Source organism: Marmota marmota, unplaced genomic scaffold (genome assembly GCF_001458135.2).
Source record: "Marmota marmota marmota unplaced genomic scaffold, marMar, whole genome shotgun sequence".
Classification (NCBI taxonomy): Eukaryota; Metazoa; Chordata; class Mammalia; order Rodentia; family Sciuridae; genus Marmota; species Marmota marmota.
In genome coordinates, this window is record NW_025999990.1 from 20868874 (window position 1) to 20896278 (window position 27405).

The 27405-nt window shown below is 49.4% G+C and overlaps 1 protein-coding gene across 3 annotated transcripts in view; it reads left to right on the top strand.

The window, feature by feature from the left end:
* The window catches only part of Loxhd1 (lipoxygenase homology PLAT domains 1), a 133935-nt gene that overhangs the window by 90741 nt on the left and 15789 nt on the right, over window positions 1-27405 (top strand). For 2 of the 3 annotated variants that reach the window (XM_048806606.1, XM_015482238.2), the window contains 11 exons: window positions 435-551; window positions 1218-1380; window positions 5476-5630; window positions 8587-8796; window positions 8922-9057; window positions 10663-10871; window positions 11715-11900; window positions 14348-14475; window positions 16720-16837; window positions 18004-18178; window positions 19699-19884. In XM_048806606.1, the coding sequence (XP_048662563.1) occupies window positions 435-551; window positions 1218-1380; window positions 5476-5630; window positions 8587-8796; window positions 8922-9057; window positions 10663-10871; window positions 11715-11900; window positions 14348-14475; window positions 16720-16837; window positions 18004-18178; window positions 19699-19884 (1783 nt within the window). The remainder of the gene's footprint in view (window positions 1-434; window positions 552-1217; window positions 1381-5475; window positions 5631-8586; window positions 8797-8921; window positions 9058-10662; window positions 10872-11714; window positions 11901-14347; window positions 14476-16719; window positions 16838-18003; window positions 18179-19698; window positions 19885-27405) is intronic. The other variant, XM_015482237.2, reaches the window with a different exon arrangement.

Genomic DNA, 27405 nt, shown 5'->3' on the forward strand with positions numbered 1-27405 from the left:
GTGCAGAAAAGGCATGGCAGGAGAGGAGGGCCTCTTAGTGGCCTGAGGGCTTGAACAAGGTCAGCCTGGCAAGATGGCAAGGGCAGAACCACAGCTCCTCTTCTGATACCCAATTCAGTTCTCCAGTGGGGAATGGGCTGCTACCACAGCAAGCAAGAGGAAGACAGAGGGCGGGGCTCCACCTTGAAGAGTGAGCCACCTCCTGAGAAGTGGACTGAGCTGGGAGCTGGAGTTCAGTGACTTTAAGTGGGGGGTGGGGAAGTTAAGCATGAACATGGAATGTGCAGAGGAGGGGTTTGGACTGGCTGGCCCGTGGAGAAGTATTGGAGAAAGCGACCTCTAAAAGTTCAAAGGGACCTAGGGGTGGCTGCCCTAGGGAGGCAGAGTGTCACTGAGGCTTTTCTGCTAACCTCTGCCTTTTATCCTTTTCAAAGTTGGAAGACGTGGGAGAAATCATTGAAAAAATCCGGATCGGCCACAATAACACAGGCATAAATCCGGGGTGGCACTGCTCCCACGTGGACATCCGCAGGCTCCTCCCAGACAAAGACGTGAGTTTTTGCCTGGTCTGCTCTGCTCCTCCTCTTGTCCTGTTCCAGAAGAGACAAAGCAGATTCCCTTGATGGCTACTTCAGCCTTATTCAATTGAAATAAAATCTCCTCAGAAAAATTCACCCAATTCACTCAGACTAGTTCCGGGCCAAGGCAGAATCTTCTGGAACCTGGTTTAGTGGCCAAGGAGGAGAGTCTGGGCAGCCACGTCGCTGCTCCCCATGCCCAAGGCCAAAGTACTAGTGAATGACCAGAATGTCCATCTGCTACTCAAAGTCAGTTCACAGAAGGAAACCATTCTGCATCCACAAAATTCTCAAGTTAGGAGACATCTCTCTGCCATAGTGGCTATGAATGATTTGGGAGTGACTTAAAAGTGTGGAACTCCTTCCCTTACTCCCTGAATCTAAATGTTCGCTTTGGGGTTCAGATATCCATGTTTAAGTGACCCTGGGAACCCCAGCCTTCAAGAGCCAATCACTGACGTGGTTGTGAAAGTCTTCAGGTAGGACTAGATCTGCGGAACGGGACAAGAAGGCGCCTTGTGGTTTTTGCATTTTTGAGGCTCCATGTCACTTGTCCTTGGTCCAGTTAACATTAACATGAGTCTCTGGAATCGGTAGTTCCCACACCAGGGGCTAATTTCTCCCTCCTCCTCACCCCAGGGTACAGAGACCTTGACTTTCCCATGTGATCGATGGCTTGCCACCTCTGAGGATGACAAGAAGACCATTCGAGAACTGGTCCCCTACGACATCTTCACTGAGAAATACATGAAAGACGGGTCTTTGAGGCAAGTCTACAAGGAAGTGGAAGAGCCCCTGGACAGTAAGTGTAGGGGTCACCCCCATCGCCAGAGGCAGCGCCAGGGCCTGGCCCTCTGTTGCAGAGCACCTGCCCTATCCAGGCTGAGCCTTCTCCTGCAGGAGGAGGGTCTATTGTATCTCCATGCTGTAGAGAGGGTAACTGAGGCTCACAGAAGTCACACAAGCTGCCCAGCAGCTAATAAATTGCAGCAGTAGACTTCAAAGTTTTTCCTATTTCACTCCAAAGTGTGTATTCAAATCTCTTCCTGGTCCAATATTATGGTAATAAATCCAAACAGGCGTTTTCCTGTGCCTGAATTATCCTGGTCTTCGCTTTCTCTCTACTCCATATATTTGCCTACCAATCTGGGTGGATTGGTCCTCTCTGCTCATGCTAGATCCAGCTGCTCCAATTAAGTATGAATTAAGAAGCATCTTGAAACTCGGGATGTAGTTCAATGTAGAGCACCTGCCTCGCATGCAAGGTCTTGAGTTGGATTCCGAGCACCACCAAAAAGAAAAGAAAAGAAAAAAAAGAAGAAGGAAGAAAGGCAGGCAGGCAGAAAAGCCCTAGCTGATCTGTAACTGAAACTCTTGTATATTAGCTCTCCATGGTTGGGTGCAGGGACAGAGTGTCCAAGGTCCCAGATTTGTTTTCTATATGAGCCAGCCCCTTTCTCTCTTTTCTTTCCAGAATCCCCAGCCCTTTTAAAATATTTTATTTAGAGAAAGGGTCTAGCTGAGTTGCTTAGGGACTTCCTAAGTTGCAGAGGCTGACTTTGAACTCTTGATCCTCTGGAGCTGCTGGGATTACAGGCGTGAGCCACCATGCGCAGCCCTTTCTCCCTTCTTCATGAATGTCATTTTCTCTGCAGGATCTGCACCACCCTGACCACTCAATTCTTGGGCTTCCTCCTTTACTTTGGGTGACACAGTCACATTCTGATTCTCTTCCTACCTCTCTAAATAGTCCGCTGAGGTGGTATTCCTCAAGGCTTACTCTTCAGTTTTCTCCTCTTTTTCTACATCATGTGTGCGTGCACATGCACATATATTCTTCCTGTACCACAGGGGCAGAGCCATACCTCTATTTTGACCAGTGAAGGCGTGGTCCATGTCAATCCCCACGTTATTCACCAGTCATTCGTGAATAAGCTTTAGCTATTTCAAAAATCAACTTCACTTGTAAGAGCCAGACTTTATGCCACTGATAACATACAAAAAACTCCTCTGGGCCTCTCCAGCATGGTGGTCTACATGGACCCCAGAAGCTCTAAAACTTTAGAAATCCAGCTCAACATTGTGTTGTTGCCTTCTTAGAAAAACTGGAGTAAAACTCAAGACTCCAATAAAATCCAAGATTCCCATCTAAAGACAGGGGAACAGATCTTTCTGCCCACCAAGCTGGTGAGACAATCAAAAGTCAAATATATTTTTCCTTTTCTATTACAGGAAGAAAAACAGTTATAGCTCCTTCATTCCTTCAATCTCAACTGCCACTCCACTTAGAAATAAAAACCAGTGTTGCCCCAGTACCGTGACTCTCCCTGCCCATATTTCTTTCCCTAAATTTTCTTTGCTATTGAATCAGGGCAATAGTTTCCTTTTCTTCTTGGACCCCAGAGGATGCCCTGGACAGCTGTACCAGCAGCACACTTGGGCTGTTCTGTATGAATCACTTGCCACAAAACCCACTCGGCGCTTGGTGATGTTTCTAAGGAAACATCTTTCCACTGATGAGCTGTGGCCTGGGTGGGATGGAGAGGGAGGAGGATCCAGAAATAGCTGGATCCTGCACACGGCATTGCTCAGCACCCAGAAGCTGGATCTGTTTTCCTAATTCCCAAAGGACTGGAAAAAGCAGTGGGGGTGGAGTAGGGGGAGTAGGAAGGCCATTTAGTCACAGTCCCTGGGGACACATCAGCACTCTGGGAAGAAGACTTCTAGAAACGTGTCCTCACAGGCCCACCCACCCACCACGATGATTCCATGTGTGGAACAGGCAGGCCTGGAGGCAGCCAGGAAGTGGAGGAGAGGAAGTGAGAGGGGAGGACAGTCAACTGTTGTGTCTCAACAGTGACAAGACTCCTAATGTCACTTCATGTCAGTATTACCTTGGTAGACTTGGATGATGTTGGCTCTTTGAAGCAACAAGAGGTTTCATTTACTAATGCATCAGGAATGCTGGCTGGACCGTGCACTGAATATGGTGGGGTAGGGGCAAGCGTGATGCATCCCCAGTTGCCCTCACATTGGGAGACACACCTGTAACCATAGGTCTCAAAATGCACCAACAGGCTTTGGAAAGCAGGGCGTTGGGGGTGCTGTGGAGAGAGAGACAGTGGGTGGGAGGTATGAAATGGAGGTGGGGTACAGCAGGGACAGAGCTCATTTGGATGTGTGAGTTTGATGCTGGGTTCTAGTCGAGGTGGAGATGACCACTAGGTAACAGAGCAAGGGTTTGGAGCATGGGAGGCAACTGGAGATACAGACTCAGGAGCTCAAGGAAGACACTGCCAGGCTGTGCAAGATGAGCTGAGAGAGGTGGGTGGAACTGGGAGGGCTTGGGGTCCATGGGGTGCAAAGGCGACAAGGACCCATGACGCTACTCCAGAAGGCACACCAGAAGAAGAAGAGTGTGTGCTGCAGAACCCAAGGGAACACCAGGAACCATGTCGCGGGTGTGCCTGTGCCAGTGCCCACGGCCACGAGCAACCGTAGCCTCTCACTTACCCACATTGGATTCGAGGTGGTTGTGAGCCCGCTTCCAAGGGCTGGAGAGAAAGCCCTGCTTGGGTCCTGCAAGGAGAGGGACCCCTTTCCAAGGGCCTTGTAGGAATCCTGAGGCTCACAGGAGATCCTTGGCCCTTAGTCCAGGGTAGGTGCCACTCTTCTCTGTGTCCTGTACCACACACTGTGCCACTGTTGCTCTTGGCTCTCTGCCAACACTCAGGTGTCATTTCTCTGGGTCATAAACACCACTGCATGAACCCTGGCTTTGTCAAGAAACCCTTTCTTCTGCCTTGAGGCCTTCTCCAAGCTTCAAGTCCCTATAGGAATCTGGCAGCCATCTCCCTACTGGGTTTCTAGGTGCACATGGGGGGTCCCTACTTTCAAGGACAAGGGAAATTAGCCTCTAGCCTTCATCTCCCTTGGGGAGAATCCAGCAAAATTGCTTCATCCTTGACCTGAAACTCAAGATCTCCGTGGACAGAGGAGTATGGACAGGGGAGAAGCATTCCTAGCATTCGTAAAGGAGTTTTGTGGGGGCTGGGTTGTGGGTCAGTGGTAGAGTACTTGCCTATCAGGTGTGAGGCACTGGGTTTGAGCCCCAACACCACATAAAAATAAATAAATAAAATAAAGGTGGTATGGTGTCCATCTACAACTAAAATAAATAAATAGATAGATAAAGGTTTGGGAGGCTTGCCTCTTCCCACTGGGTCAGAGATCGGCAAAGGGCTGTTTAATTTAATTCTTCTTCCAAGAGGCCACAGCAGAAGGCAAAACAAGCTTCCATTTTCCTTAAACTTTCTGTACTCATCACCCCAATATGTATCAGGCACTTCCCAGGGTCCCTGGGGGACAAAGGAGGGGCAGCAGTCCCTGGGATTTGGAGAAGAAGAGTTTGTCTGAAGCCCTGGGGGACGTCAAGGGGACACAGTGGGTTGAAGAATACATGAAAATAAGAAAATGGACACTGACTGGCAATAATTTTTAAAAGTATATTGTAATTTTCCCATAATCCAGTTAGAAGGATCTGGCGTTGACAGCAGTCGGATGGAATGTCATGTGATTGTTGGTGTGTCCCAGCAGGAAGATTTAGTGACCACAATGTAGACACACTTCAGGTGGCATCTGGGGTCTTTCCCCCGGACACTGTGTAGGTGGCTGGTTTGAGGTGCACTTGGAGAAGTCCCCCTGCTCTGGTTCTCTGAGAGCCCCTGGGTGCAGATCAGCAGGGGTGGTAGCCGAACATGCATAACTGAACAAGAGGAAGGCCTGACTCCTTGAAGCCTGCACCGCACCTCAATCCGCCTGCAAGTCCGGCTCCCAGTCCTAAAGCAATGTCATCCTTCTCCCTTGGTCTTTTCCATCTGTCCGACTCCCTGCCCAGTCGTGCTGTACTCGGTGCAGATCTTCACAGGGAACGTTCCTGGGGCGGGGACGGATGCCAAGGTCTACATCACCATCTACGGAGACCTGGGGGACACCGGAGAGCGGTACCTGGGCAAGTCTGAGAACCGCACCAACAAATTTGAGAAAGGAACGGTATGTGGGGCGTGCTGAGTTCACCCCACTTCCCTTCTCTTCCCCGGGGCAGCTATCTGGGTGCTGGCTCTCCTTGGTCCCTAGGGATGTTTGGGAATTCTGTGAGATGTTGGGAACCCTCATCTGGGCTTTTGCCCTTGCCCTTGCCCTTCCCCTACAGGGCAGCCCATCCCCCTCTCCCAGCAGGTGTGCCCGCCCAGGGTCCCACAGATGATGTCAGGTGAGGCAGAAGGTGGGGCTCGAGCTCTAGGTTGTTGGCTTCATGGAAGGGTCTCATGCCCGTGGAGGTGAGGGTTGGAGGGTGGCGCAGGCTGTGTGGACGGAGGCTTGGCCTGGGGGTCTGGAGCCCTGGTCTGCCTTCAACTCCATATGTGATTCACCTCCTCTGACCTCAGTTTCCTTATCTGTAAAGTAAGGGGTCAAATTTGAATTGACTCAACTCCATCATGCAGAGCCCTGGGCAGTACACGGCGCTCGGGAACCATGGACAAAATGGGGGAAGCAGACAGGCCCCCCACCACCCAGGTAGAACCTCTTTGACCTGGCCTGTTTATTGAGGCGCCAAGCAAGCCCTCTGTCAAGAAAAGGGTTCTGTGACTATTAAAAGGCTTAAAAAAACACATGACCAGGCAGTATCGACGGTCCTTCCAGCTTGAACATACTGTGATTTTACAAAAAGGAAGAAGTCTGTCCAGAGGGACCTTAAAGGGTGGGCATTGCCAGACTTCCTGTTGCTACCAGCTCAGGTCTCTCCCTGTGCCCTGCCTGGACCCCTTCACTGGACCCACAGCCTCTTCTCCTCTCCATTCAACTAAAACTTCCCCAAACCCCCAGAGGCCAGGAGATCATATCTGGGGAATTGGCTCCTGATCCAAGCTGTGGTCTTGCTCGTTGGTTTTGTGGGGGGATTTCACACACCAACCTGTGGGTCTTTATCAAAGGTGTCCTTAAGCCTGACATTCAGCCAGGCATGACGCTTAGTGTTAAACCACTTGCTACTGAATGGAGGAAATTAGACCTGGGGCAAGAAAAGTGGGTGTCACCTAAGTGGGTCTGCAGTGGCTGGTGACCCCAGGACCAGGGTCTCATGGGAGGAGCTCCAAGATGGTAAAAGGTCTCCAGGAGTCAGACCCCAGGGCTTCTTAATCTAGAAGTAAGCCATTTACCTTTACTTCAGTTTACTGCTTCTAAAGTGGGAATGTAATGTGAGTGTTAAGTAGACCTTGCCCTGAGAGACAGAGTGAGGTGAACACATTCTGCATCACAGAAGGTCATTAAAGTCACACACACACACCACTAGAGATGTACTTGTTCACTGTTCATGTACAGTGGCTAGGAGGAAGCCTATCCTCCCCAGTCCATTTTTTGGGGAAAAAAAATAGAATGCCAAAGAGGTCAAATGGATTCATGTGATGTCCTTGGGGTCAGGGATGAAGCAGTGCCAGACGCTGGGGTCTGATCACCTGAATTCAGATCCTGGTTCTAATACTTATTAGCTGAGTGATCTTGAGCAAGTTACTTAGCAACTCCATGCCTCAGCTTCCTCCACATAAAATAGAGTTGACATTGCGTCACTGTGACCGTCAACCGAATTAAAACCTGTGAAGTACCTCATCACTTTCTCCTCCCATCTGCTGGTTCTGATGCTCCATCAGGAGAGCTGGAGCGTCCTCTGGATCAGTTACTATTTATAGGAACTGAAGTTCACTGCTGGGCATCTAAAAGCTTCCATTTCTCTAGTCACTTGCATGGGAACCTAGGAGTCACCCCTTAAAACCCTTTTTCTATCAGCACCCCCTTCCCACCTACATCCAATCAATCACCAGTTCTGGGAGATTCTCCCCTCTAAATATCCTCGGGTCAGTTGAGTCTGCTCCGTGGCGACTCAGCCCCTCCCCTTCTCGCCTCACTTACTGAACGGGCCTGGTGTCTCTGCTCCAGGCCCCACCAGCCAATCCATCTTCTTCTGCTTCCCTCAATTACCCTGTCCAAAGCTGTTAGAGTCACTCACACATTTTAGTCCTTCAGGGGTCCCCATAGATCCCAGATCTCACCCGAATCCTTCACATGACTTGCAGACCTTCCTGACTTATCCTGAGTGGCCTGCCTGGAATGTTCCTGACAAATCACTGGGCTCAGTTTCCAGAAAGTTCCATGCTTTCTTCTGTCTCCACACCTTTCCTAATGCTTTCTCTGAGTACATGGACATGCTCCCATAGAAAACGGACAATGCCATTCTGTGGTTTCACTTTTTTACATAAAAGGCATCATGCTATATAAATACTCCTGCACTTGCCTTTGGCATTCAGTGGGATGCCTTGGCAATCTTTCTGTGTCGGGATATTCAAACGTAGAAGGAGTTGGCTCTTCTTTGACACCACCACACACATCCATTCCACAGGCAAGGCTGTGCCAGGGTTGTTTAGCTGTTCCCCAAGAATGGAGCCTCAGCTGGCTTCCGGTTTCCCACTGTAGACTTGTCCTGCATAAGCATTCTTAGGCACATATGAAAGTCTTCTTCTAAAACAGATGCAATGAAGGGGAAGTGCTGGGTCGCAGGGTATGCCCATTTCTACTCCAATGAACTCAATTTCTAGTGTATCAAGTTAACAGGTCTAGGCCAAGCATCACTCATCTGTCACTGTCATGGCCATTAGATGCCACCCCCTCACATCAGAGTCCATCTTCCAAATACCCACAAGTTTATCCCAAGAGAAATTTGGGCAGAGGCAGTTTTCTCCAAGGAATTGCATACATGAGTGGACTGTAATGGGGCCATTATGGAAGTAAGGCCTTGAACTTGGAGATCAATCACTCAGGGATTTGGACCTGGAGGTTTCCCCAGATAGGATCTGTTCAGCCCAATAATGAAGGAGGGTGGAAGGCCCTGAAAGGATGGGGTTGGAGTGGGATGAAGTGGAGTGCTCCCCACCAAGTCCCCCCATGGACTCCCCAGGCCGACACTTTCATCATTGAGGCTGCTGACCTGGGCGTCATCTACAAGATCAAGCTGCGCCATGATAACACCAAATGGTGTGCAGACTGGTATGTGGAGAAGGTGGAGATCTGGAACGACACCAATGAGGACGAGTTCCTGTTCCTGTGCGGGCGCTGGCTGTCCCTGAAGAAGGAGGATGGACGGCTGGAGAGGCTCTTTTACGAGAAGGTACAGTGAGGGATGGTCAGGGCCTTGGCTCAGCCATGGCCCATCACCATCTTTATACCCGGGGAGGGTTCTTGAAGTAGAAGATGTTGAGCTATAATAGGCCTGGGTGATGCTTTTCTGGACAGGAGTACACTGGGGACCGCAGTAGCAACTGCAGCAGTCCCGCTGACTTCTGGGAGATTGCCCTGAGCTCCAAGATGGCAGATGTGGACATCGCCACTGTAACGGGGCCCATGGCTGACTATGTTCAGGACGGCCCAGGTAAGATGAGACTCTCAGAACACAGATTCAGTCCAGAGGGCCTGGGGAAACCAGACAGAAGCCAGAAACCGCAGTGGGAATCCCCTGCTGGTTGACAATGTACTCAGGCACACAAAATACTATGTCAGGTGTGGTAGGAACAGGGAAAGAGGTCCCAAGCTGGTTGGTTGGGGACGTAAGTTCCTTTTCTGGTTCTGATAATAAACCCAGCTTTGGACAAATCAGTCTCTCAGCTTCAGATTTTTCTTCTTCCGTAAAACAGCATCATAATTCCCTGACAAGTTCACCTTGCCAACAAGACTTTTGAGATAAGGTGGTTCTAGATTTGTCTATTGAACATTTAAATACAGTACTTTACTTTCAATCCCTTAAGTGTAAGAGTGTGATAGTGTCCCCTCCAGGAGACCACGTGGTGGGTCTGTGGGGTTGGGCAAAGAGAGCTATCTATTTACACAGTACCTCTCACCCTGTGAATAAACGACAGGACCCCCGCCCCACAAAATGCTCCTCCTTAGCTAAGCAGTATGATCTGTGGAAAGGCCTGAGGGCTCTCCTTGTGGAGATAAAACAGGGAAACACAGGTACAGAAAACATCTCATGTTATCCCACAAAGGGCTAATTTGAAAACTTTTCAGAGACACAGATTGTATATTCTAAACCCACTGTGCCAGGGCAGTGTCCCCCAACCTACTGAGGAAGATGGTCCAGGAGAAGGATTTCCAAATAGCTATCAATCAGTAACTGCAAATGACAGTGCCCTGGAGATAGTGGCTTAAAGGAATGCAGATTTTTTTTTCCTTTCATGAAAGTTTGGAAGTAGGCCATCTGGAACTAATCCAGCAGCTCCAGTGACATCAGGCAACAGGTTCCCTCAACCTGGTCACCCTGGCAACCTTACAAATGGCTTGCATCCTAAAGCTTGCCCATGACTCTAAGATGGCTCTTGGAACTGCAGCCATCCCACCCACATTCCAAGGAGACTCAGACCCTTTAAAGAAGGTTTTCCCTACAACACCTGCTGGCCTGTAACTCCCTAATAGCTTCAAGGGGAGTGATGCGAGAGCGGAACTAGAAATCTATGCCATGCCCACTGAGCAAGTTGGTATGCTGATTAGTCTAGTTTGGCTTGGAAATGGATATCTTCTAGAACTTTCCTCTACCACATGATATATGTATATACAATACATTTCTGTTACTCTTCCCCAAATTCCTCTCTATAAGAACTCACTTTTGCTGACCCCATTTTTGCTGACCGTGGAAGCCCTTTTGCCCTGTAACTCCTGCACGTGGGCAGAGGCCATTGTTCTGACCTTCCTACCTGGTAGTGCTGGGTTCAAGACAATTGGCCAAAAGGGCTCTCCTAAGCTTGACACTCCAAACCAGTGACAAGGACACTCTCATTTGTACTCACGTTGGGAGTTACCAACTCCCTCGTTCCCTGGAGAGTAGACATCAGCGGGAACTCCTCCACTGGGAAGTTTTCTTGTTCTGGGCTCTGAAGGAGCCAAGGGCAGTGGTCTCCAGCGGCCATTGCATCTCCAGGCCTGTGTAGTGCGTCCTGCCCGCCAGCCCATTGTGAGGCTGGGCTGCCACCATCTCTTGCAGTCATTCCCTACTACGTATCAGTGACCACCGGGAAGCACAAGGACGCGGCCACGGATAGCCGAGCCTTCATCTTACTCATCGGAGAGAAGGACGAACGCAGCAACCGCATCTGGCTGGATTACCCCCAGGGGAAGAGGGGCTTTGCCTGCGGCTCAGTAGAGGAGTTCTACGTCGGAGGCTTGGACGTGGGCACCATCAAGAAAATAGAGGTGCTGGCCTTTGGGGCCCTGTGATGGTGACCACTGCAGAGAAGGAAGGAGATGACTAAGACCTGGGGTGGGTGGGGGGTTGGGGTCAGGAAGAGCAATGACCTGGAGCCCCTCAGACCAGGAAGCAGAGGGAGACCTCCCAGCCTCCTCCATCAAAGAGCTGGGTGACCTTGGGTGAGTCTCCTGCCTCTCTGGTTCCCATTCTCTACCCATCCAGTGGAGATGCCCTGTGTGTTAATTCTTTTTTAATCACCATGTAACAAATTCTCACCAAGTTAATCAGTGGATGGTCTCTTGTGGCCACCCTCCTGCTTCCCAGACACATTCCGGATGTGCATTAGCAGGTCCACTTCTGAAGGGCTCACTGGAATGACAGCAAGTTGCAGCCAGAGCTGTGATCTTTAAGGCTTGGAGTCCTAGTGACCAAATCCATTTTCTTGGGGTTGTTAGGATGGAAGGCTTCAGTTCCCAGTGTTTGCCTGCCATTCCCCACCATGTGGCTCTCTCCAAAACATGGTGGTGTCCTTGTTCAAGACCAATAGGAGACCATCCCTTCTGCTTCAGACCCCTCTGACTTCTTCTTTCCCCAACATTCAGATCCTCTTTTCAAGGGCTCACCTGATGAGCCAGAGTCATTCTTTGATTAACTCAAAGTCATCTGCTTAGAGACCTTAATGAGATCTGTAAAATCTCATTTGTGGGAGGGCCTTGGGCCAGTGGGTGCCCATCACACTGCAAGGAAACGTTGGGAGTGGGGCCACAGGACAGGGAAGGGGACTTTGAACAAAGGACTATCTTCCCAGTTGTACCCAGATCCTCACAGGCGGGTCTGTCTCTTCCTAGCTGGGCCATGATGGAGCCTCCCCCGAGAGCTGCTGGCTGGTGGAAGAGCTGTGCTTGGCAGTGCCCACCCAGGGCATCAAGTACACACTGTGCTGTAACTGCTGGCTTGCCAAGGACCGGGGCGACGGGGTCACCTCTCGTGTTTTTGACCTGCTGGATGCCATGGTGGTGAACATCGGGGTGAAGGTGTGGGGACACTGTGATGTGCCTTGTAGGTAGGGACCAGCAGGGGAGATCAAGTGGGGAGGTAGGAGACTCATCACTGAGGCACTCTAGCCTGGCATACTGGTTAGACTCACTGTGTTAGGAACAAGGAGAGGGCTCTCTTTGGTCCACTGCTGTGTGACCTTGGGCAAATCAGTTAGCCTTACTGGGCCTTGGTTTCGTGTTAGGTTATAAACAAGGTCATGAACAATCTGTAGAAGAGCTCTCAAAGGTAACAGCTCAGCATAGACATGCAGGGTTGCTGTTCTCCCAGGGTGCTCCACCAGCACCACCAGCCTGGGCACAGAGAAAGATGGCACTTGAGATACTCTGGTCTCACAGCACAGGGAATGAGACTCTCCTTGGCTGGGAGAAGGCGGAAGCTACGTACCCCTGTCCTTGTTCTAGCTGGCCAAATGACTTTTGGCAAGTTGTATGAACTCAGGCCAGGGCCAGGCAGGACACAGGATAGGTGGCTGGAACCCAAGGACCCACGGTCAGTTGATGGCCTGACCCTGTGGTGTCTCTCTGTCTCATAAGCTATGGGATCAACAGAAACCCCAGCCCTTATCTCTGTCACTGAATCTAAACTCATGGCTGGCTCGGGCATCCCCCAAAAGTAAGGACTGAGCCGAGAGGCCCTGCTAATCTTGGGCATGGAAATGGCAGAAGGGTCTGAGTCCTGGATTCTAAAATCCCTGACAGGCAGGAGCAGGGGTGCCTGTGCCTCCTCTGCAGAAGAGTAGGGAGCAGAACGTTCCACGGTACAGCCAGCCCCCTGCTTCCCAGACACCTTCTGTGGCCGGCTGGACGGTGTGGGTGAGCTGCCACTCAGCCAGGGCCCAACGCACTGACCCGCTTGCCAGCTGGGTGCGCCTGTGCGGGCCCCACCCACACTGGGCAGCCACGCCTCCTCCCAGCTCTGTAGTCCAGGAAAATCCAGCTCCATACCCCTGCTATTCACAGAACAAAAGAACACAGCTCTGTCACTGTACAAAGAACCACAGGGCTCTTTGGACTGGCCTTCTCCCCAGGACACTTGATACCAGACCGGATTTACAGGAGCCCTGCTTCTGTCTCTTTTTGGAAACACACCAGTTACATAAAAAGGGACACATCTGTGTAAAGGAGAGGAAGGTAGATGCAGAGAACACAGGGGCAACAGGGCCAGCCCTCAGAGGCCGGTCTCCATGGGGCCACCAACGCGCTTGTTTTGATCATTCTATTTTTTTATGCCTGTGTGGATAAGAGCAAGAAAGCATCAGGCTCCCATGTGTGTCCACAGTAGCCCCTCCTGCCCACCATGAGTGCCCTTGGTGGGCAGCATAGGGGGCTCTGGGCAAAGCAGGAGAGCTGTCCAGCATTCCCCCTGAGAGTGGCCCTGAGCCCTGTGGGTGGGGCCTGCACGTGATAGAGCTAAACCTGCAGGGTCCTGGGGAAGATTCTAGATGCTGCTAGAAAAGCCTCCAGCAGGTGCAGCAGCATGGGGTATTGCCATTGGGGTGAAGGCAGGAGGAGGCAGCCACGGGGGAAGGAGAGGGCCAGGGCTTTTCAAAGGAGCCATCAGCCTGGCTTTCCGCCTCCTCTGCTGAGCATCTAACCCTGCTGTCAGTCTGGATTCTCCTCTCGAGGGAGAATGGAGGACGAGCCCAGCCCCAGGGACACCCCAGAACATCCGATTGGGTGTTGCCTCTTGCCACCAGGCTGCCTCTCACGGGAAGAGCCAGGGCAGGGCCTGGGGGAGGGCTGGGCTCTCCCCACCCCCCCATGGGGACAGCTGCAGGGATTTCATCCTTTTTGGAGCAAACCTGAGGCAAAAGAGCAAAATCCGGATCTAAAGCAAAAGTTCTGTAAATAGGCAATTGTCCTGTTCACCAATGGCTTGAGGCCGAGATCCTTCAGAAGTCACTCCCAAGGGCACCCCTTGCCCACGACCTCAGTGTAAGCCGGCTGTGGAGGGAAGTGGGGACACCTGGATCTGGAGCCAACCCCAAGGCAGGCCCAGGGCTGGGCACGGATACGAACTGTCCATAGCCCTCTCTAGTCTGTGCCTCACCACAGGGAAACGGGCTGGCAGGTGGCAGGATCTGCCCAGGGTCAACAGCTGGCAGGTGGCAGATCTGGGATTCAAATGAGCTCTGGGTGATTTCAAAGGCCACTGCCCTCCCACTGTGGTTGGACTGACAGAGACTGGGTGCACCTCGGCTTCAGGCCACACAGCCAGCCCTCTGCCAGGCCGAGCTCTCCAGGGCTGGCTGGGGCCTGCGAGGGGCAGGGCCTGGCTCTCGATCCCCAGGCTCTCCCCGTTGCTTGGTGGGGGGGCTCTTCTTGGAGCTCGGCGAGTGCGTCTTCTTTCCCAGGGAGACTGAGGCAAGTTGGGCGAGTTGACGAGGCGCCTGAGGCTTAAGACCCTGTCCCTCCCGTGGCAGGTGCTTTATGAAATGACAGTGTGGACAGGCGACGTGGTCGGTGGGGGCACCGACTCCAACATCTTCATGACCCTCTATGGCATCAACGGGAGCACAGAGGAGGTGCAGCTGGACAAAAAGAAGGCCAGGTACCCCAAGAGGGCCCCTGCCCTCTCCCCTCCTCCCATCCAGCCCTCCATCCTCTGCCCGAGCTGGCCTCAGTGTGAGCAGAGAGTCTCCCACACCCTGCACACTGTGGGACCTTCCAGCCACACCTTTGTCACCCTGTCTCAATACTTTCTCTTTCGAAAGCCAGCTCAAGCCCACCTTTCCCAGGAGCCTTCCTGGACCACCTCACCCAGACAAGTTCTCCTTTCCTTCTTTTTTATTTTTCTATTTGGTCATTAAAAAAAAAAGCCCAATGCAAGATCTATATTTGCTAGTGCTGTATCCTTGCTAATTTCTATGCTTAAGGGACCATAAGATGCAGACTTTAGCGAAAGTTGGGGGAAGGGTACACAAAATTCTTCTTTTTTTTTTTTTTTTTTGCAATTTTCTACCTAAAACAATTGCAAAACAAAAATCAATCCATTTCCAAAACATTAAAAAAAGAAAAGAAAAGAATGAGCACTGGCTCGGGCCTGGGAAGGGGTCATGTTCTGGAGGGCCCAGCCCTGCATCCATGGCACCTCCCACCCCAGGTGCACAGAAGAGCTACTGCTGTTCTTCACAGGGGCTGGCGGGTGCCAGGCATGGTTCTGAGCCAGGCATGGCAACTCCCAGTCTTTTCCACAGCCCCCTGAGGACACTGACCATCACCCCCATTTTACAGGTGAGACAACTGAGTCACAGAGAGGGGAGGTCATAATGCTCCAGGATGCCGCGGCACTGGGAACTGCACCCAGATGGGCTTCAGTCTTGAGCATGAGGTTCCCTTAAAATGGGGACTAGGAAGGACAGTAAGACGGGCTTCCTGGAGCGCTTGGTCGGTGCCGGGCATTGGACCACCCTTTAGACAGCAGGGGTTTGAGTTGGTTTTCCATGCTCAGCCATTGTCCTTCAAACATCCTGGCCCCTGGCACCTTAAAACCCGAGGAGACAGACTCAGGGTCCAAGCCTAGCAGCTTTAAAACCCAGCCACGGCCACAGTGCCCTGTCACCATCTGGAGCTGGTGAGATCCAGGGTGGCTTTCTTCCGAATCCCCTGGCTCCTGGCTCTGGCCTCACAGGAGGGACCGCTGAGTGCGTACCTCTGGATCCTCACTGGGGAGGGGTGCTGAGGACGGTGATCTTGGTGATGATAGCGATGACTGGCATGAGGATAACGAAGCTCTTTCTTGGGGACCAGGCAGGAATTTCCTCCCATGGCAGAGCAAGGGCTGGGGATGTGGCTCAGTGGTCGAGTGGCCCTGAGTTCAATGCTGGGTATGCACCCCCTAATAAAAGAGGCCATGTGATCAGAGAAGGCTGTGGGTAGGCTGGACCCAAAGGCCAGAACTCAGCTTGGTCCACAGCATCCCCAGCCGCAGCCCCAACTTTGGAGAGCTTCTCACTTCTAATCGTCATAAATGCACATGGGCAAGTCACCAAGAGAGGGCGGGCTCCGATCCCCTGCTGCCTCTAAGAGGAGGCATCTTTCTCCCTCAGCAGCACTTGCGGTCTCAGCCCCCGCTGGCTGTGGCCTCTTTTTATAAATATGCCTTGTATCCAAGGAAGCATAACAATTGCCACTCAGAGCTGTCTCTTCAGGGCCACCTGCATCACTCCGAAGGGCTTATCAACAGTATCACCTGGCATCAGTCAGCAGCCAAGCAATCAGTCACCATTGAAGGTCACATTGTACATGTGGCAGTGTGGGAGGAGCAGTGAGGAATAAAGACAGAGCCTCTCTGAGATGATGAGGTCATTCAGCACAAAAATAATAATAGCAACAAAAGCCGCATTACTTTCTATTTGCCACCACTTTACAGGTGCCCTTAGCATTACCCAATCCCGGGCCACTGTGTTCAGTGGTGCAGATTGCACATAGAAAAATATGAATGATGCCTTCTATAGTTGTGCAGTGCCCAACCTGCCCCATCACTCGTGGTGGCCCTGTCACTCAGAATCTCATTTAAAGCTTTTCAGGTTTGAAATTCTTTTGGCTTTTAAAGTTGTTTTCACATCCATTTGGTCCCCATGAAAGTTTTGTGAGATTGCAGGGTTAGTGTCATTCTGGAAGTGTTCCAGGTGACTTAGCAGAACATGATTAGAACCCAGAACTAGTAGCTCTTGGCTCAGGGCCATTTCTACCCACCAAATATATCTGGAGTGCAAGAGGTGGGGGCTTATCCCAAATCTGGTCTCTGGCCGTGGCCGGCTTCCCCTCTTCAGGCTCTGCTCCCCACCCCCAGGTTCGAGCGGGAGCAGAACGACACCTTCATCATGGAGATCCTGGACATCGCTCCCTTCACCAAGATGCGCATCCGCATCGATGGCCTGGGCAGCCGGCCCGAGTGGTTCCTGGAAAGGGTGAGGACCCTCACTCTCCCTTCTAGGCACTGTCTGCCCCTCCTCCCTGTTATTTTGGGTCATCAGTGGACACTTGTTAACAAATGTCACTGAAGAGGGTGATGACATGAGTCCAGCCATGAAATCCAATTTGCCCTTTGGCGTGAATTAATCAGGGGACGTAGTTTCAGGTGTCCAGTGAGAGTCTGGTCAGCTTCCGGAGCAGACAGACAGCATGAGTTGTGAACAGAACATGGCCACCGCCTGGGGTGAGGGGAGGCCTGGCTTGGGCTTTCTCTGGGACGTGGGTTGGGAGGTCAAGACGGGAGCAGCAAGAACCAGGACAGACAGACTGTCACAGTGGGACCCTCAGGCAGGATGGCCAGGGAGCTGGTGCCCCTGCGCTCCAGAGTGTGGTGGCTGCCTCTTGGTCTACCCTACCTGTCCCACAGGGGGCGTGGCAGCCCACCCAGGCAGCCCACCCAGGTCCTGGGCTCTCAGTGGCTGGGAGCAGCCTCAGGGCTGGCATAGTGACATCTTCACAGCTGCAGCTGGGTTTCCTGGTCCTGCCCCAGGCCAGGCCCTCCCTGTGCTCTCACACACGCCACTCATACGCACAAGCTCAATGTCCCCCATGGGAAGAAGGCAGCTTGATCCTCCTCTTAGGACCTTGCTTTCAGGGCTTCCTCAACTCCCCCTGCCTCATGGGGACCTGGCCTCTGGGCTTCCCCAAGGAGGCCACTGACCCACCCTGTTGTGGAGCAGAGAGGAGGTTCCCAGAGCCTGGGGCCAAGCAGGATGCATGTTGTTGGGAACTACTGTGATGCCAGGGTCCACCATGCCTTGAGTGGCCCCCAAGCCTTCAGCACCCCTCACAGCAAGGACAATGGCTCTGGTGACAAAGATGACAGTCCTGCAGACACAGCCTCAGTGTCACCTGGGTCCTGGGCTCCCCAACACGCTGGTCACAATATGCAGTAGTGTCCTGGGGGCTGCCATAACAGAGACCCGGACTCAGGGCTGAGAACGACGGCACTGACCTCTCCCGGAGCCTGGGATTCCAAGGCCCAGGTGTCGGCAGCTGCTCCTCCCGTCTCTGGGACCTTGGTCTCTGGGATGTGGAGGGGCTGCGTTGCAGGGGGGCTGGTAGGTGAGGGAGGGCCTTCCCACACGGGGTCCCTCCCCAGATCCTCCTGAAGAACATGAACACTGGCGATCTGACCATGTTCTACTACGGAGACTGGCTGTCCCAGCGGAAGGGCAAGAAGACCCTGGTGTGCGAAATGTGCGCTGTCATTGACGAGGAGGAGATGATGGAGTGGACGTCCTACACCGTCACCGTGAAGACCAGCAACATCCTGGGTGGGCTGGGGCCCCTCCCAACTCCCGCTGCCCTTGTCCTCACCCGAAAGTTTTGGCTCAGGACCTTGTTTCCAGGCAGGGCACTCTTTTCTTCAGATGGCCTTCCAAAAGCGAGTCAATCCAAGTCACTTCCACAGTCGGTCACTTTCTGCCTAGACAAAATAGCTCCTTCCATTGACAGAATGGGTCCCTTCCCTGCTCCCTCAGGGAAGTAGAGGAGAACATTTGTGTGTGGGTGGGGGGTGGGGGGTGGGGGTATGGCCCATGATTTTGAAAAGCCAGACCCACAGCCTGCTATCTGCCTGCTGTGGACTGGTGCCCCCCACCCAGGTGCTTTGCATCTCGGGGACCTGGAGCACCCTTTCACATTCATGTGCTTGGTGGCCATCCCCTCTGTGCTGGCTTTGGCCTTGGGTCTTAGGACATAGGACAGAGGTGTGATTCTCAGGGACCTCACAGGTCTGACTGTACTGGGAAACTCAGAGGGGGACACCTTACCTACCTGGGCATCAGGGATGAGGTCATGGGGACTTCCCAAGGGTGATGCCAAAGTCAGATCCAGAAACACGAACAGAAGTCACTGAGGTAGATGGGACACTCAGAGCCTTCTAAGCAAAAGTACTAGCATGTCAAAAATGGAGGTGACAAGGACCAGACTCTGATCTAGCCATGGAGGCAACACCTCCTACCTCCCCTCCCCTGTGCCAAGCCCACTCTCCAGGAGCTGTTGCAAGGAATTGGGCAAATTCATTCACACTGATTCTAAGTGACTATGGAGGATGAATGTGGTGGCCATGGTAGCTTACATTTCAACAGAGAAGACTTTAGGCAAAGAAGTGAAGCTCTCGTAGTAGAACTGTGGGCATAAATGATGGGCAGATAAATCTGATGTAATTTGTTCAGGGTACCTCCCTTCTCCCTCTGCTCCCCACAATGAAGACTTTATCCTTATGACTTGAAGTTCCAAGTATCCACATGTTTTCAAGGCCCTCTATGCCTTAAGAATGTTCCAGAAAAGCTTCACCGAGCCACCTCTTCCAGAAGCACTTGCTTTTGAACTGGGGTCAAAACCTTTATCCAGCTTAAGCAAATGATATGAAGCTCCAGTGGAAATGTCAAAAGTAGATTTAAGGAGTGCGGAACTTTCTTCTGAATCCACACCATACAGGCGGCAGCTTATATTTTTAACTGCAGATCCAGTCTATATGGCGTGCCTTTTAAGTTTGGGAGCACTTCCCAGAAATAGATGCATTTCTGTCCAAAATATTCACAGTTACTATGACTGCAGTTAGACCAGAAGCCTATACAAGACACAAAGAGAAGGCAAAACACAGAACTGGAGACCCGGGAGTTCCAGGACTCTTACCAGTCCTTTCTGACCTTCCCCTTGGTCCTGCCACCTCTGAACTCTGTCCATCTACATGCCTTGATCCTCTGAGGAGATCAGGAGCAAAGCCAGGGCAAGGGCATGGTATGTCCCAGAGACTGGTACCCAGAGCCTCACTTTGCACTCCCTCCAGGAGCAGGCACGGATGCCAACGTGTTCATCGTCATCTTTGGGGAGAATGGGGACAGCGGAACCCTGGCCCTGAAGCAGTCGGCCAACTGGAACAAGTTTGAGCGGAACAACACAGACACCTTCAACTTCTCTGACATGCTGAGCTTGGGTCACCTCTGCAAGCTGAGGGTCTGGCATGACAACAAAGGTAGCTCCCGTTCAAGGTCAGGGTTGTGGGAAGGGCAGCCCTTGGCTGCCTGCAGCACGGGAAGCCTTCCTTGCCTGCCTGGCAGCTCCGTCACTCCAGCAGCCCAGCAGGCAATGCCAGGCGGGGAATCATGCCATTTGACGCTCCTATCAGTGGGTGCCAGTGGGTGCCTTTCTATGCATTGGAAAGGAAGCTTAGCTCCTCCTGAATTCTCCCTGGGTGGTTACTGGGCCTTCATGCTCTGTGAAGTCAGAGCATGAATTCTACTTGGTTTACGCATAACAATTTTTTTTTTTTTAAATCTGGTTGGGCCCAGTCATGCATGCTTGTAATCCCATCAACTTGGGATGCTGAGGCAGGAGGATTCCAAGTTCCAAGTAGCTCAGCAGTAGAGCATTTGTCTGGCATGTGAGAGACCCTGGGTTCCATACCTAGCACTGCCAAAAAAAAAAAAAAAATCAGAGAGAGAGAGAGAAACATAAAGGAGATAGAAGAGCTATCTCATCAAATTTACTTCCCACAGATTTCATAGTGAGCCTAAAAGTGTCTAAGTTCACTTGTAAATATAAACTGGAATAGAATATAAATTAAGTGAGAAGTTTATTTTTTAACTGCAAAGTACCAAGGGAATAATTTGTCACCTCTGGAACTGTGGTGATGTTCATGACTTCAGCATTTCTTTGGTTATCATTGGCTGTCTTCAGGTCTATTTTCTCTGTCTTAGGAGTAAGTTCTATTATGCGTTAGAGTCAAATGGTTCATTGTTAAACTTCCCCTCCTCAGTGCATCCTGCTTTCCTAACTCATCCCTCTGGCCTGGCTTTGAACCCAGCCTCGGCCCAGCTGTCTGCTCAAGACCTCTGGCCTTTGCTAGGTCTTCCCCTTCCTGTCTCTGGAGCTGTCCTGGTCCTGGTGCTCTTCTACCTCTGCCCATTCAAATGCCCACCTCAGACAGGCCTGTCCATCATGGCCAACGATGAAACCCAACTCAGCAGTCGGTGACCTCTTTTTCCTATATGAGTCCCACTGTTTGGCTTTAACATGGGTTAAACAGTTAAAATGCTTCCCACAACATGGACCAGGCTCAAATTAGACACAGATAAAATAGCCGTTCTTTGAAGCAATAAAATAATGGGTGTCTTCACAAACTTCACAGTTTCCCTATTGCCTGCATCCATTCGGTTATTCATGTACCAAACATCTGAAATGTTCCCCAGATGCCTGGAACTCTGGGAGGTATGAAAGATACTCACATTTGATCTTTAAAATCACTTTGTGAATTTTTGCAACAAAAGCACTTTATTGTCCCTCTTTTCTACAACCAATGAATATGGAGGCTCCAGGGTTTGAAATGTCACCAGCGCTCAACTGCAGGTCTTCTGTGCCTGTTCTGACCTGCCACACTGTGTGCCAGCCTGTCCTGTCGGTCACAGTTCTGCATCTTGGCCTGCCACTGTGGTAGATGCTCAGAAAAGAAGATGGGGAACAGCTTCCTCTACTCTCTTCCCTATGCTCCCAATGTTTTTATCAGGGTGCCTGGGGTAGCCCTATCCAGGAAAATGTGTTGTAGCAAGGGTCCCTTCTTCTCCACCTGCCCAATCAAATGGCATCAAGAATTTTTGGAAAGGAATGTACCAATAAAATGTTCTCAGATACCCATAATGAATCCTCTTTCCCAAGAAGGAAACAAAGACCCTTCTCACCATCCGTCATGATGGTTTTAGGACCAGTTGTGGGATGGCTGGAGGTTGACTGATTGATGAATAAAATCATCCTAATCAATAAGATTATGTTCCACTGCAGACACTTCACAAGATCAGGGGAGCCCGTGACACTCAACAGGGGGTCCCTCAGTGAGGACAAATGGAAAAGCACTGAGGCCCCTGTGTGTAAATCCACAGGGGTAGAGAGACTTGACAGGTCAGATGAGCAGGGCCAGTGGAGAGTGGGGACAGGAGGACAGTAAAGAGCAGATCAGGGACTCAGTAAATGTTAATATCTCCCCAACCAGGAGAGGGCTAAGCAATACCTGGGCTTTTAACCCTGTCCTGCCACAACCTGTAGCTTAGAAGCAACAGAACCAGAGACTAGAACCCTGAGAAGGAAGAAGCAGTATTCACAGGCTGCCTAAGCCTTCCTTCAGGGCCCAAGCACACACGAGATGTAAGATCTCCCCAACCATCTCCCAACCCAGCCAGAAAAGTGGGCAGGAAAGAATTTCATGTAGATTAGGATGATCTCCCTTTTCCAAGGGGAATGTAATTCCAAGCCCATTCATAATGTATGTTCCGTTCATGGAGGTGGTAAGGGTAATGGGGATGTCTGTTTTGGAGAAACACAGGACAGCCTTCGGTGTGTGGATCTGTTCAAGGTCCTAAACCCTCTTCTGGCTTCTGTTGACTCTGGACTCTACAGCCTGATCCAGGGTGCTTGCCTTGGAGTCTGACTATTTTCAATCTAGCCTGCAGTAGATACCTAGATGCTTGGCAAGAAGGTCAAGATTACCATGCATCATACCCTCAATCAATAGCATAAAAAGCAGAGGGTTTCTTCTGGAAGATCAGGGCTCATCTCTGTTTTTTGCCTACAAAGGCCACTCTTTCCAGCACCATTTTATCCAATCCTGAGCCCACCTAACTGAGCCTTTTGCTTCTTGGATGATTTTTCCTGGGGCTGCCCCACCTTCAATGCCTGCCCTCACCTTTCTTCTCAGTCTGTGTTTCTCAAGAACTTCTAGAGTCCTCTCGTGCATTCCTGCCTCCATGTCATACCCTTCCTTCCAATCTAGGAAAGTAGAGGTTCAAGTACTCCAAAGGAATGTTCAAAGGCTCGTGCAGAACATTTCTGGAGGTACGTAAAGTGTTTGTTTCCAGTGATGTTTAAGTTTCCTCCTTTCTTTTTTCTCTCCTCCTACCTAAGATGACGTCTCTCTTGGACAAAATGAAGGATTCAGGTCCTTTACTACTTCAGCCCTAACAGTCCCCATGGCTTTAATATTGATATCATTTCATAAATCAAGTATAATTGGTTCTCATTATTTATGATAGTTATGCTCTATAAAGTTGCTGTGAATACTGAATTAGCAAATACTGAAGCTCCTGGAGAAATACAGTGTTAAGTTCCTGTGAGCCTCTGGTCACAATTAGATCGATGTGTAACCTTGTTTTTATGTGTATTTCTGTTTACAAACCTCTTACTCAATATGTATTGTTTATTCAAAAACACTGAACTCACAACCAATAGCACTATAATTCATACCAGAATGAAGTTTACTAACAGGTTTTTTTTTGAGGAACATCATACACCTCTTATATTTAGAAACACTGAATAGCACTTTAGCCTGGGTCCTACACATGATATTTGGAGGCTATTTTTATACAATGAATTCACCACAAAAAGCACAAAAATGGGAAAACCGTGGTGTTAAGCAGGAAAAAGACACTTGCTTACAATGTAAGAGCTAGAACAAAAAGTAAGTATATCCCCGTCCAGCCTCATCAGGGAACATGTGCATGGGGTGGCTCAGTTTTCACCGCTCCGCACGTGTTCAGGGTAATCATGTAAGTATTAATTTGGAGTATTAAATAATTTTAGCAAATAGGCAATTTCACAGAGATGTAACATGCAAATAATAAGGACCAACTGTATGTATTGAGCACTTACTGTCAGGCATTATGTTTAGTGGTAGGCACAGTGCAGTACACAGCAGACAAGGTTCCTGTCAGCTTGCTATGAGCTTGTAGCAAAAAAGCACATTTATTACCTGACAAGAACAACTGAGAAAAGGAAAAGTTTATTTTGGGCTTATGATTTCAGAGGTTTCATCCCTGGTCAGTTGATTCTATTGCTCTGGGCCCAAGGTGATGCTGGAACATCATGGCGGAAGGGTGTGGCAGAGGAAGGCTACTCAGCTCATGCATCCAGAAAGCAGAAAGAGAGACAGCAAGGATCCAGGGACAAAATGCAATTCCCAAGGGCACCCTCTCATTGACATACTTCCTCCATCACACCCGACCTGCCTTCAGTTACCACCCAGTAAACCATTTTAATTATTAATCCATCAAATGGATTAATCTACTGATTAGGTTCCAGTTTTTAGTCACCAAATTATGTCACCTCTGAACATTCCTTCATTGTCTATCATATAAGCTTGTTGGAGGACACCTCTAGTGAGCTAGAGCATATTTCTGAGAATTACAGAATTTGAGGTTATAAAAGGGAAGGAAGAAGATGAGGGATGAGATTATCTCTACATTTTGCACTTCAAAGCCAGAATGAGTTTGGGGAGGAAGACCTCATCTGGGGAATTCTGTAATGCTGAGAATTTTTCACACACCATGAAAACCAAGCTATGGTATGTTGGTTCCTGACTCTAAAATTTCCTGTACATAAATATAATAGAGGAAACATGTAGCCAAAATTGATTTCAAATAGCAAAGCAAATAAAAAACATTTAAAATGTTTATTTCTCCCTAGCAAATTCTCAGAGTCTCTTGATGAGAAGTTTTGTTACACAGCCAACCATCCAAGTCACTGTACTGGAGAGAATGGAGGAGGAGATAAACAGCCTCTGTCATTCAAGGATGCATGTTTATTAGACAAAAATGTTCTTCACATCCTCCTAAGAACTGCCCCCCCCCACATACATTAAAAAAAAATGTCAGGGAACCTTTCTGACCTAATATCACTCTCTCTGCTTTCAGTTTCTTTTTAGACTGTGGAATAACCTCTTATTCCTGATTATTTCAATCCATCCAGAGAATGGTGTGGTACATTTGTGTTTGAGAATAAGGACTCTTTAAGATTAATTACTTCCATTCAAAAATATTTTATCTTTTCTTCACTGTCTTCTCTTTAATAGCTCTATGAACTTTGAGGTCAGTCCTTGTTTAAATTTCACCTTGCGTGAAATCACTTACATTTATTGGGCGAGCTAGCAGTCAGTCATAAGTAGACCACTCAAGAGATATTTTGCACCTGCAATTCTCTTCTCCTACTAAAATTCTTATGCATCTTCCAGAATCCAAATTAACTCTTGCCTTCTTCACGAAGTTCCCTGATCCCCCCCCCAAATAAAGATAAAATGTTCCTCACTCTGTACTTCTAAACCTCTCTCTTTGTACCTCTCTTTGCAGTACTCATAGTGCTGAATTGTGATTGTCTTGTCAATGGCAACTGGCTTTGAATCTTTTAAGGATAGAGATCTCATTTGATTGACATTTGTATTCTCAGTGCCTTGCACTTAGTAGGTCCTTAATAATTATGTGAGAGAATTAATAAATTGAAGCCAATCAGCTTGTAGCATCTTCTGGATTATAAATGAATTCTGACTCCAGAATGTCTTTTTTTCTAGACTTCCCCAGAGATCTCTTTCTAGATGTTTGAGAGGTCTCCAGATATAGATTTTCTAACAATCTTAATAAAGTACATGTAATTCTCCAAAGGTAGTTTGAACATTGCCCCTCAATCCCCAAATTCTTGCTCACCCACAACCTCAGACTGTGATTACATTTGGAAATAGGATCTTCGAAGATATGATTAGTGAAGGATATCAAGAGGAAATCATTCTGGATTTAGGGTGGGCCCTAAACCCAAAGATGACTGTGTCCTTAGATGAAGACAAGAAACATGGAAGGGGATAGAAAGGAAATCATGTGAAGGAGACAGAGACTGGAGAGCAGAGAGCAGTAACAAGATGAGGAACACAGAGGGTTTCTGGGGGCCATGCAAGCCAGGAAGGGGCAGGAAAAGATTCTTTTCTGAAGCATCCAAAGAGAGAAGGACCCTGCCAGTGCCTCAATTTCAGACTTTTGGTCTCCAGAACTCTGAAATTGTAAGCTGTTTTGTTTAAACAGACCAAGTTTGTGGCAATTTTTATAGCAGCCCTAGGAAAATAATATAGCAGGGAAGAATCTTCTGGGAAATACTAAAGACCTGCTTAAGTCCTAACTCAGTCATGTCTTTGCAGCAAAGAACCCATGCCAGGACTCACTGCTGGGTGAAAAGATATCCAAGGCCACTGGGCTGAGAAAAAACACAAACTCAGAGTGCAATCTCATCAGAGTCAGCAGGACTAACTGCAGCAGCTTAGAGCATGAGGTTAAGTGACACAGAGTCATATCCCAAGGTGGTGTCAAGCAGTGATCCGTTTGGCAAACATGTTGCTCCTAACTTTTACACCAGGGGTCTCCACAGTCCTGATATCAGTTTAGTGGTAATGGGGCACAAAACCCAACTATTCTCTAGGCACGAAAAAGACAAAAAGTCTAGATCTGGCAGGCATCATAGTCTAGCTTGATGCCACCCTGGACTTGCCATTCAGCCCAGCCACTGGGACTTAGGTCCTATGATCTGACTTCCACCTGCATCCTACCATGATTCTTCTACCTTCCTGCTTACAGCGAACAAACTCTCTCATGTCCTCACCTTCTCCCTAAAAGTTTTTCTGATTGTCCTACCTTACCCGAACTCCTCTAGAACAGTGTGCATATGTGTACCTTCATTCTGTCTCCTTCACTTGACTCTCAGCTCACACATGCCATTGTTTGGCTCATTGTTCTTGCCCTGATGCCTATCACATGCTGTGATATAATAGGGACTTAATATAGTTTAATAGAATTTAATTATACTCTAACTTCAGTCTCTTGGATCCTTCCTTGTCTTTTCATGCCTTAGACTTAGGAAACTCAGTTTTCTCCAGAATCAGTATTTCCGTTGCTTTTGAAAATTGGGTTATGGACATAAACCTTGGAGTCATGACTAAGTTGTCTGATACTTCCTGACCCCTCTTCCAGACATTGGCCACACATCTAGACTTTCTTAGTTTTTTTTAATGCTTCCCCCCCACCACCCACTATGCAAAAGCCTGACAGCCAATTAGCCAATTTCTTCCTATCTCATAGCAGTCAAAACTCCAAAAGGGGAGTGAGGCTTTTCAGAACCGTGGACAGCTCTAGATGGGTTCAACAAGGCAACTAGTGGCTATTGCCATTTTGATGCCAGGTTCTCCCAAAAGCTTGACACCTCATCCCATGCCCACTTGTATAGTCAAAGACTATCTTGTGACCTTGACCCCACAATGGCTCATGGACTTAAAATAAATTCTTTGTCATTGATGTGATCTTTTTTCCCCTGTAATGTAAGAAGTGGGCCCCTCTTTCTCTCCAGCCCAGGCTTAGGATCTGAAAGCAGGGTCATACCATTGGCAGGTCTTGAAGCTCAGTAGAGAAAGGAAAATTTCTGTGTGCTAATTGAGCCTACATGATCAGAATACCAAAGTCAAGAGAGAAACAGAGTAGTCTATGTCCTATGCCCAACTCCCTCTAGGAAATGGAAGCTCAAATATTAATCCAAGCTAAGTCTGCTAAATATGTCTTCAAATCCTCTCTGTGACACACTTTTATCATATCTAGTTTTAAAACTTTCCATCTATGTTATACTTATCTTGCACATAAATTTAAACAAATATCACATAAGTTACAAATGTTTCATTTGCTTAAAGAATAATAACCTCCTCTTTTCC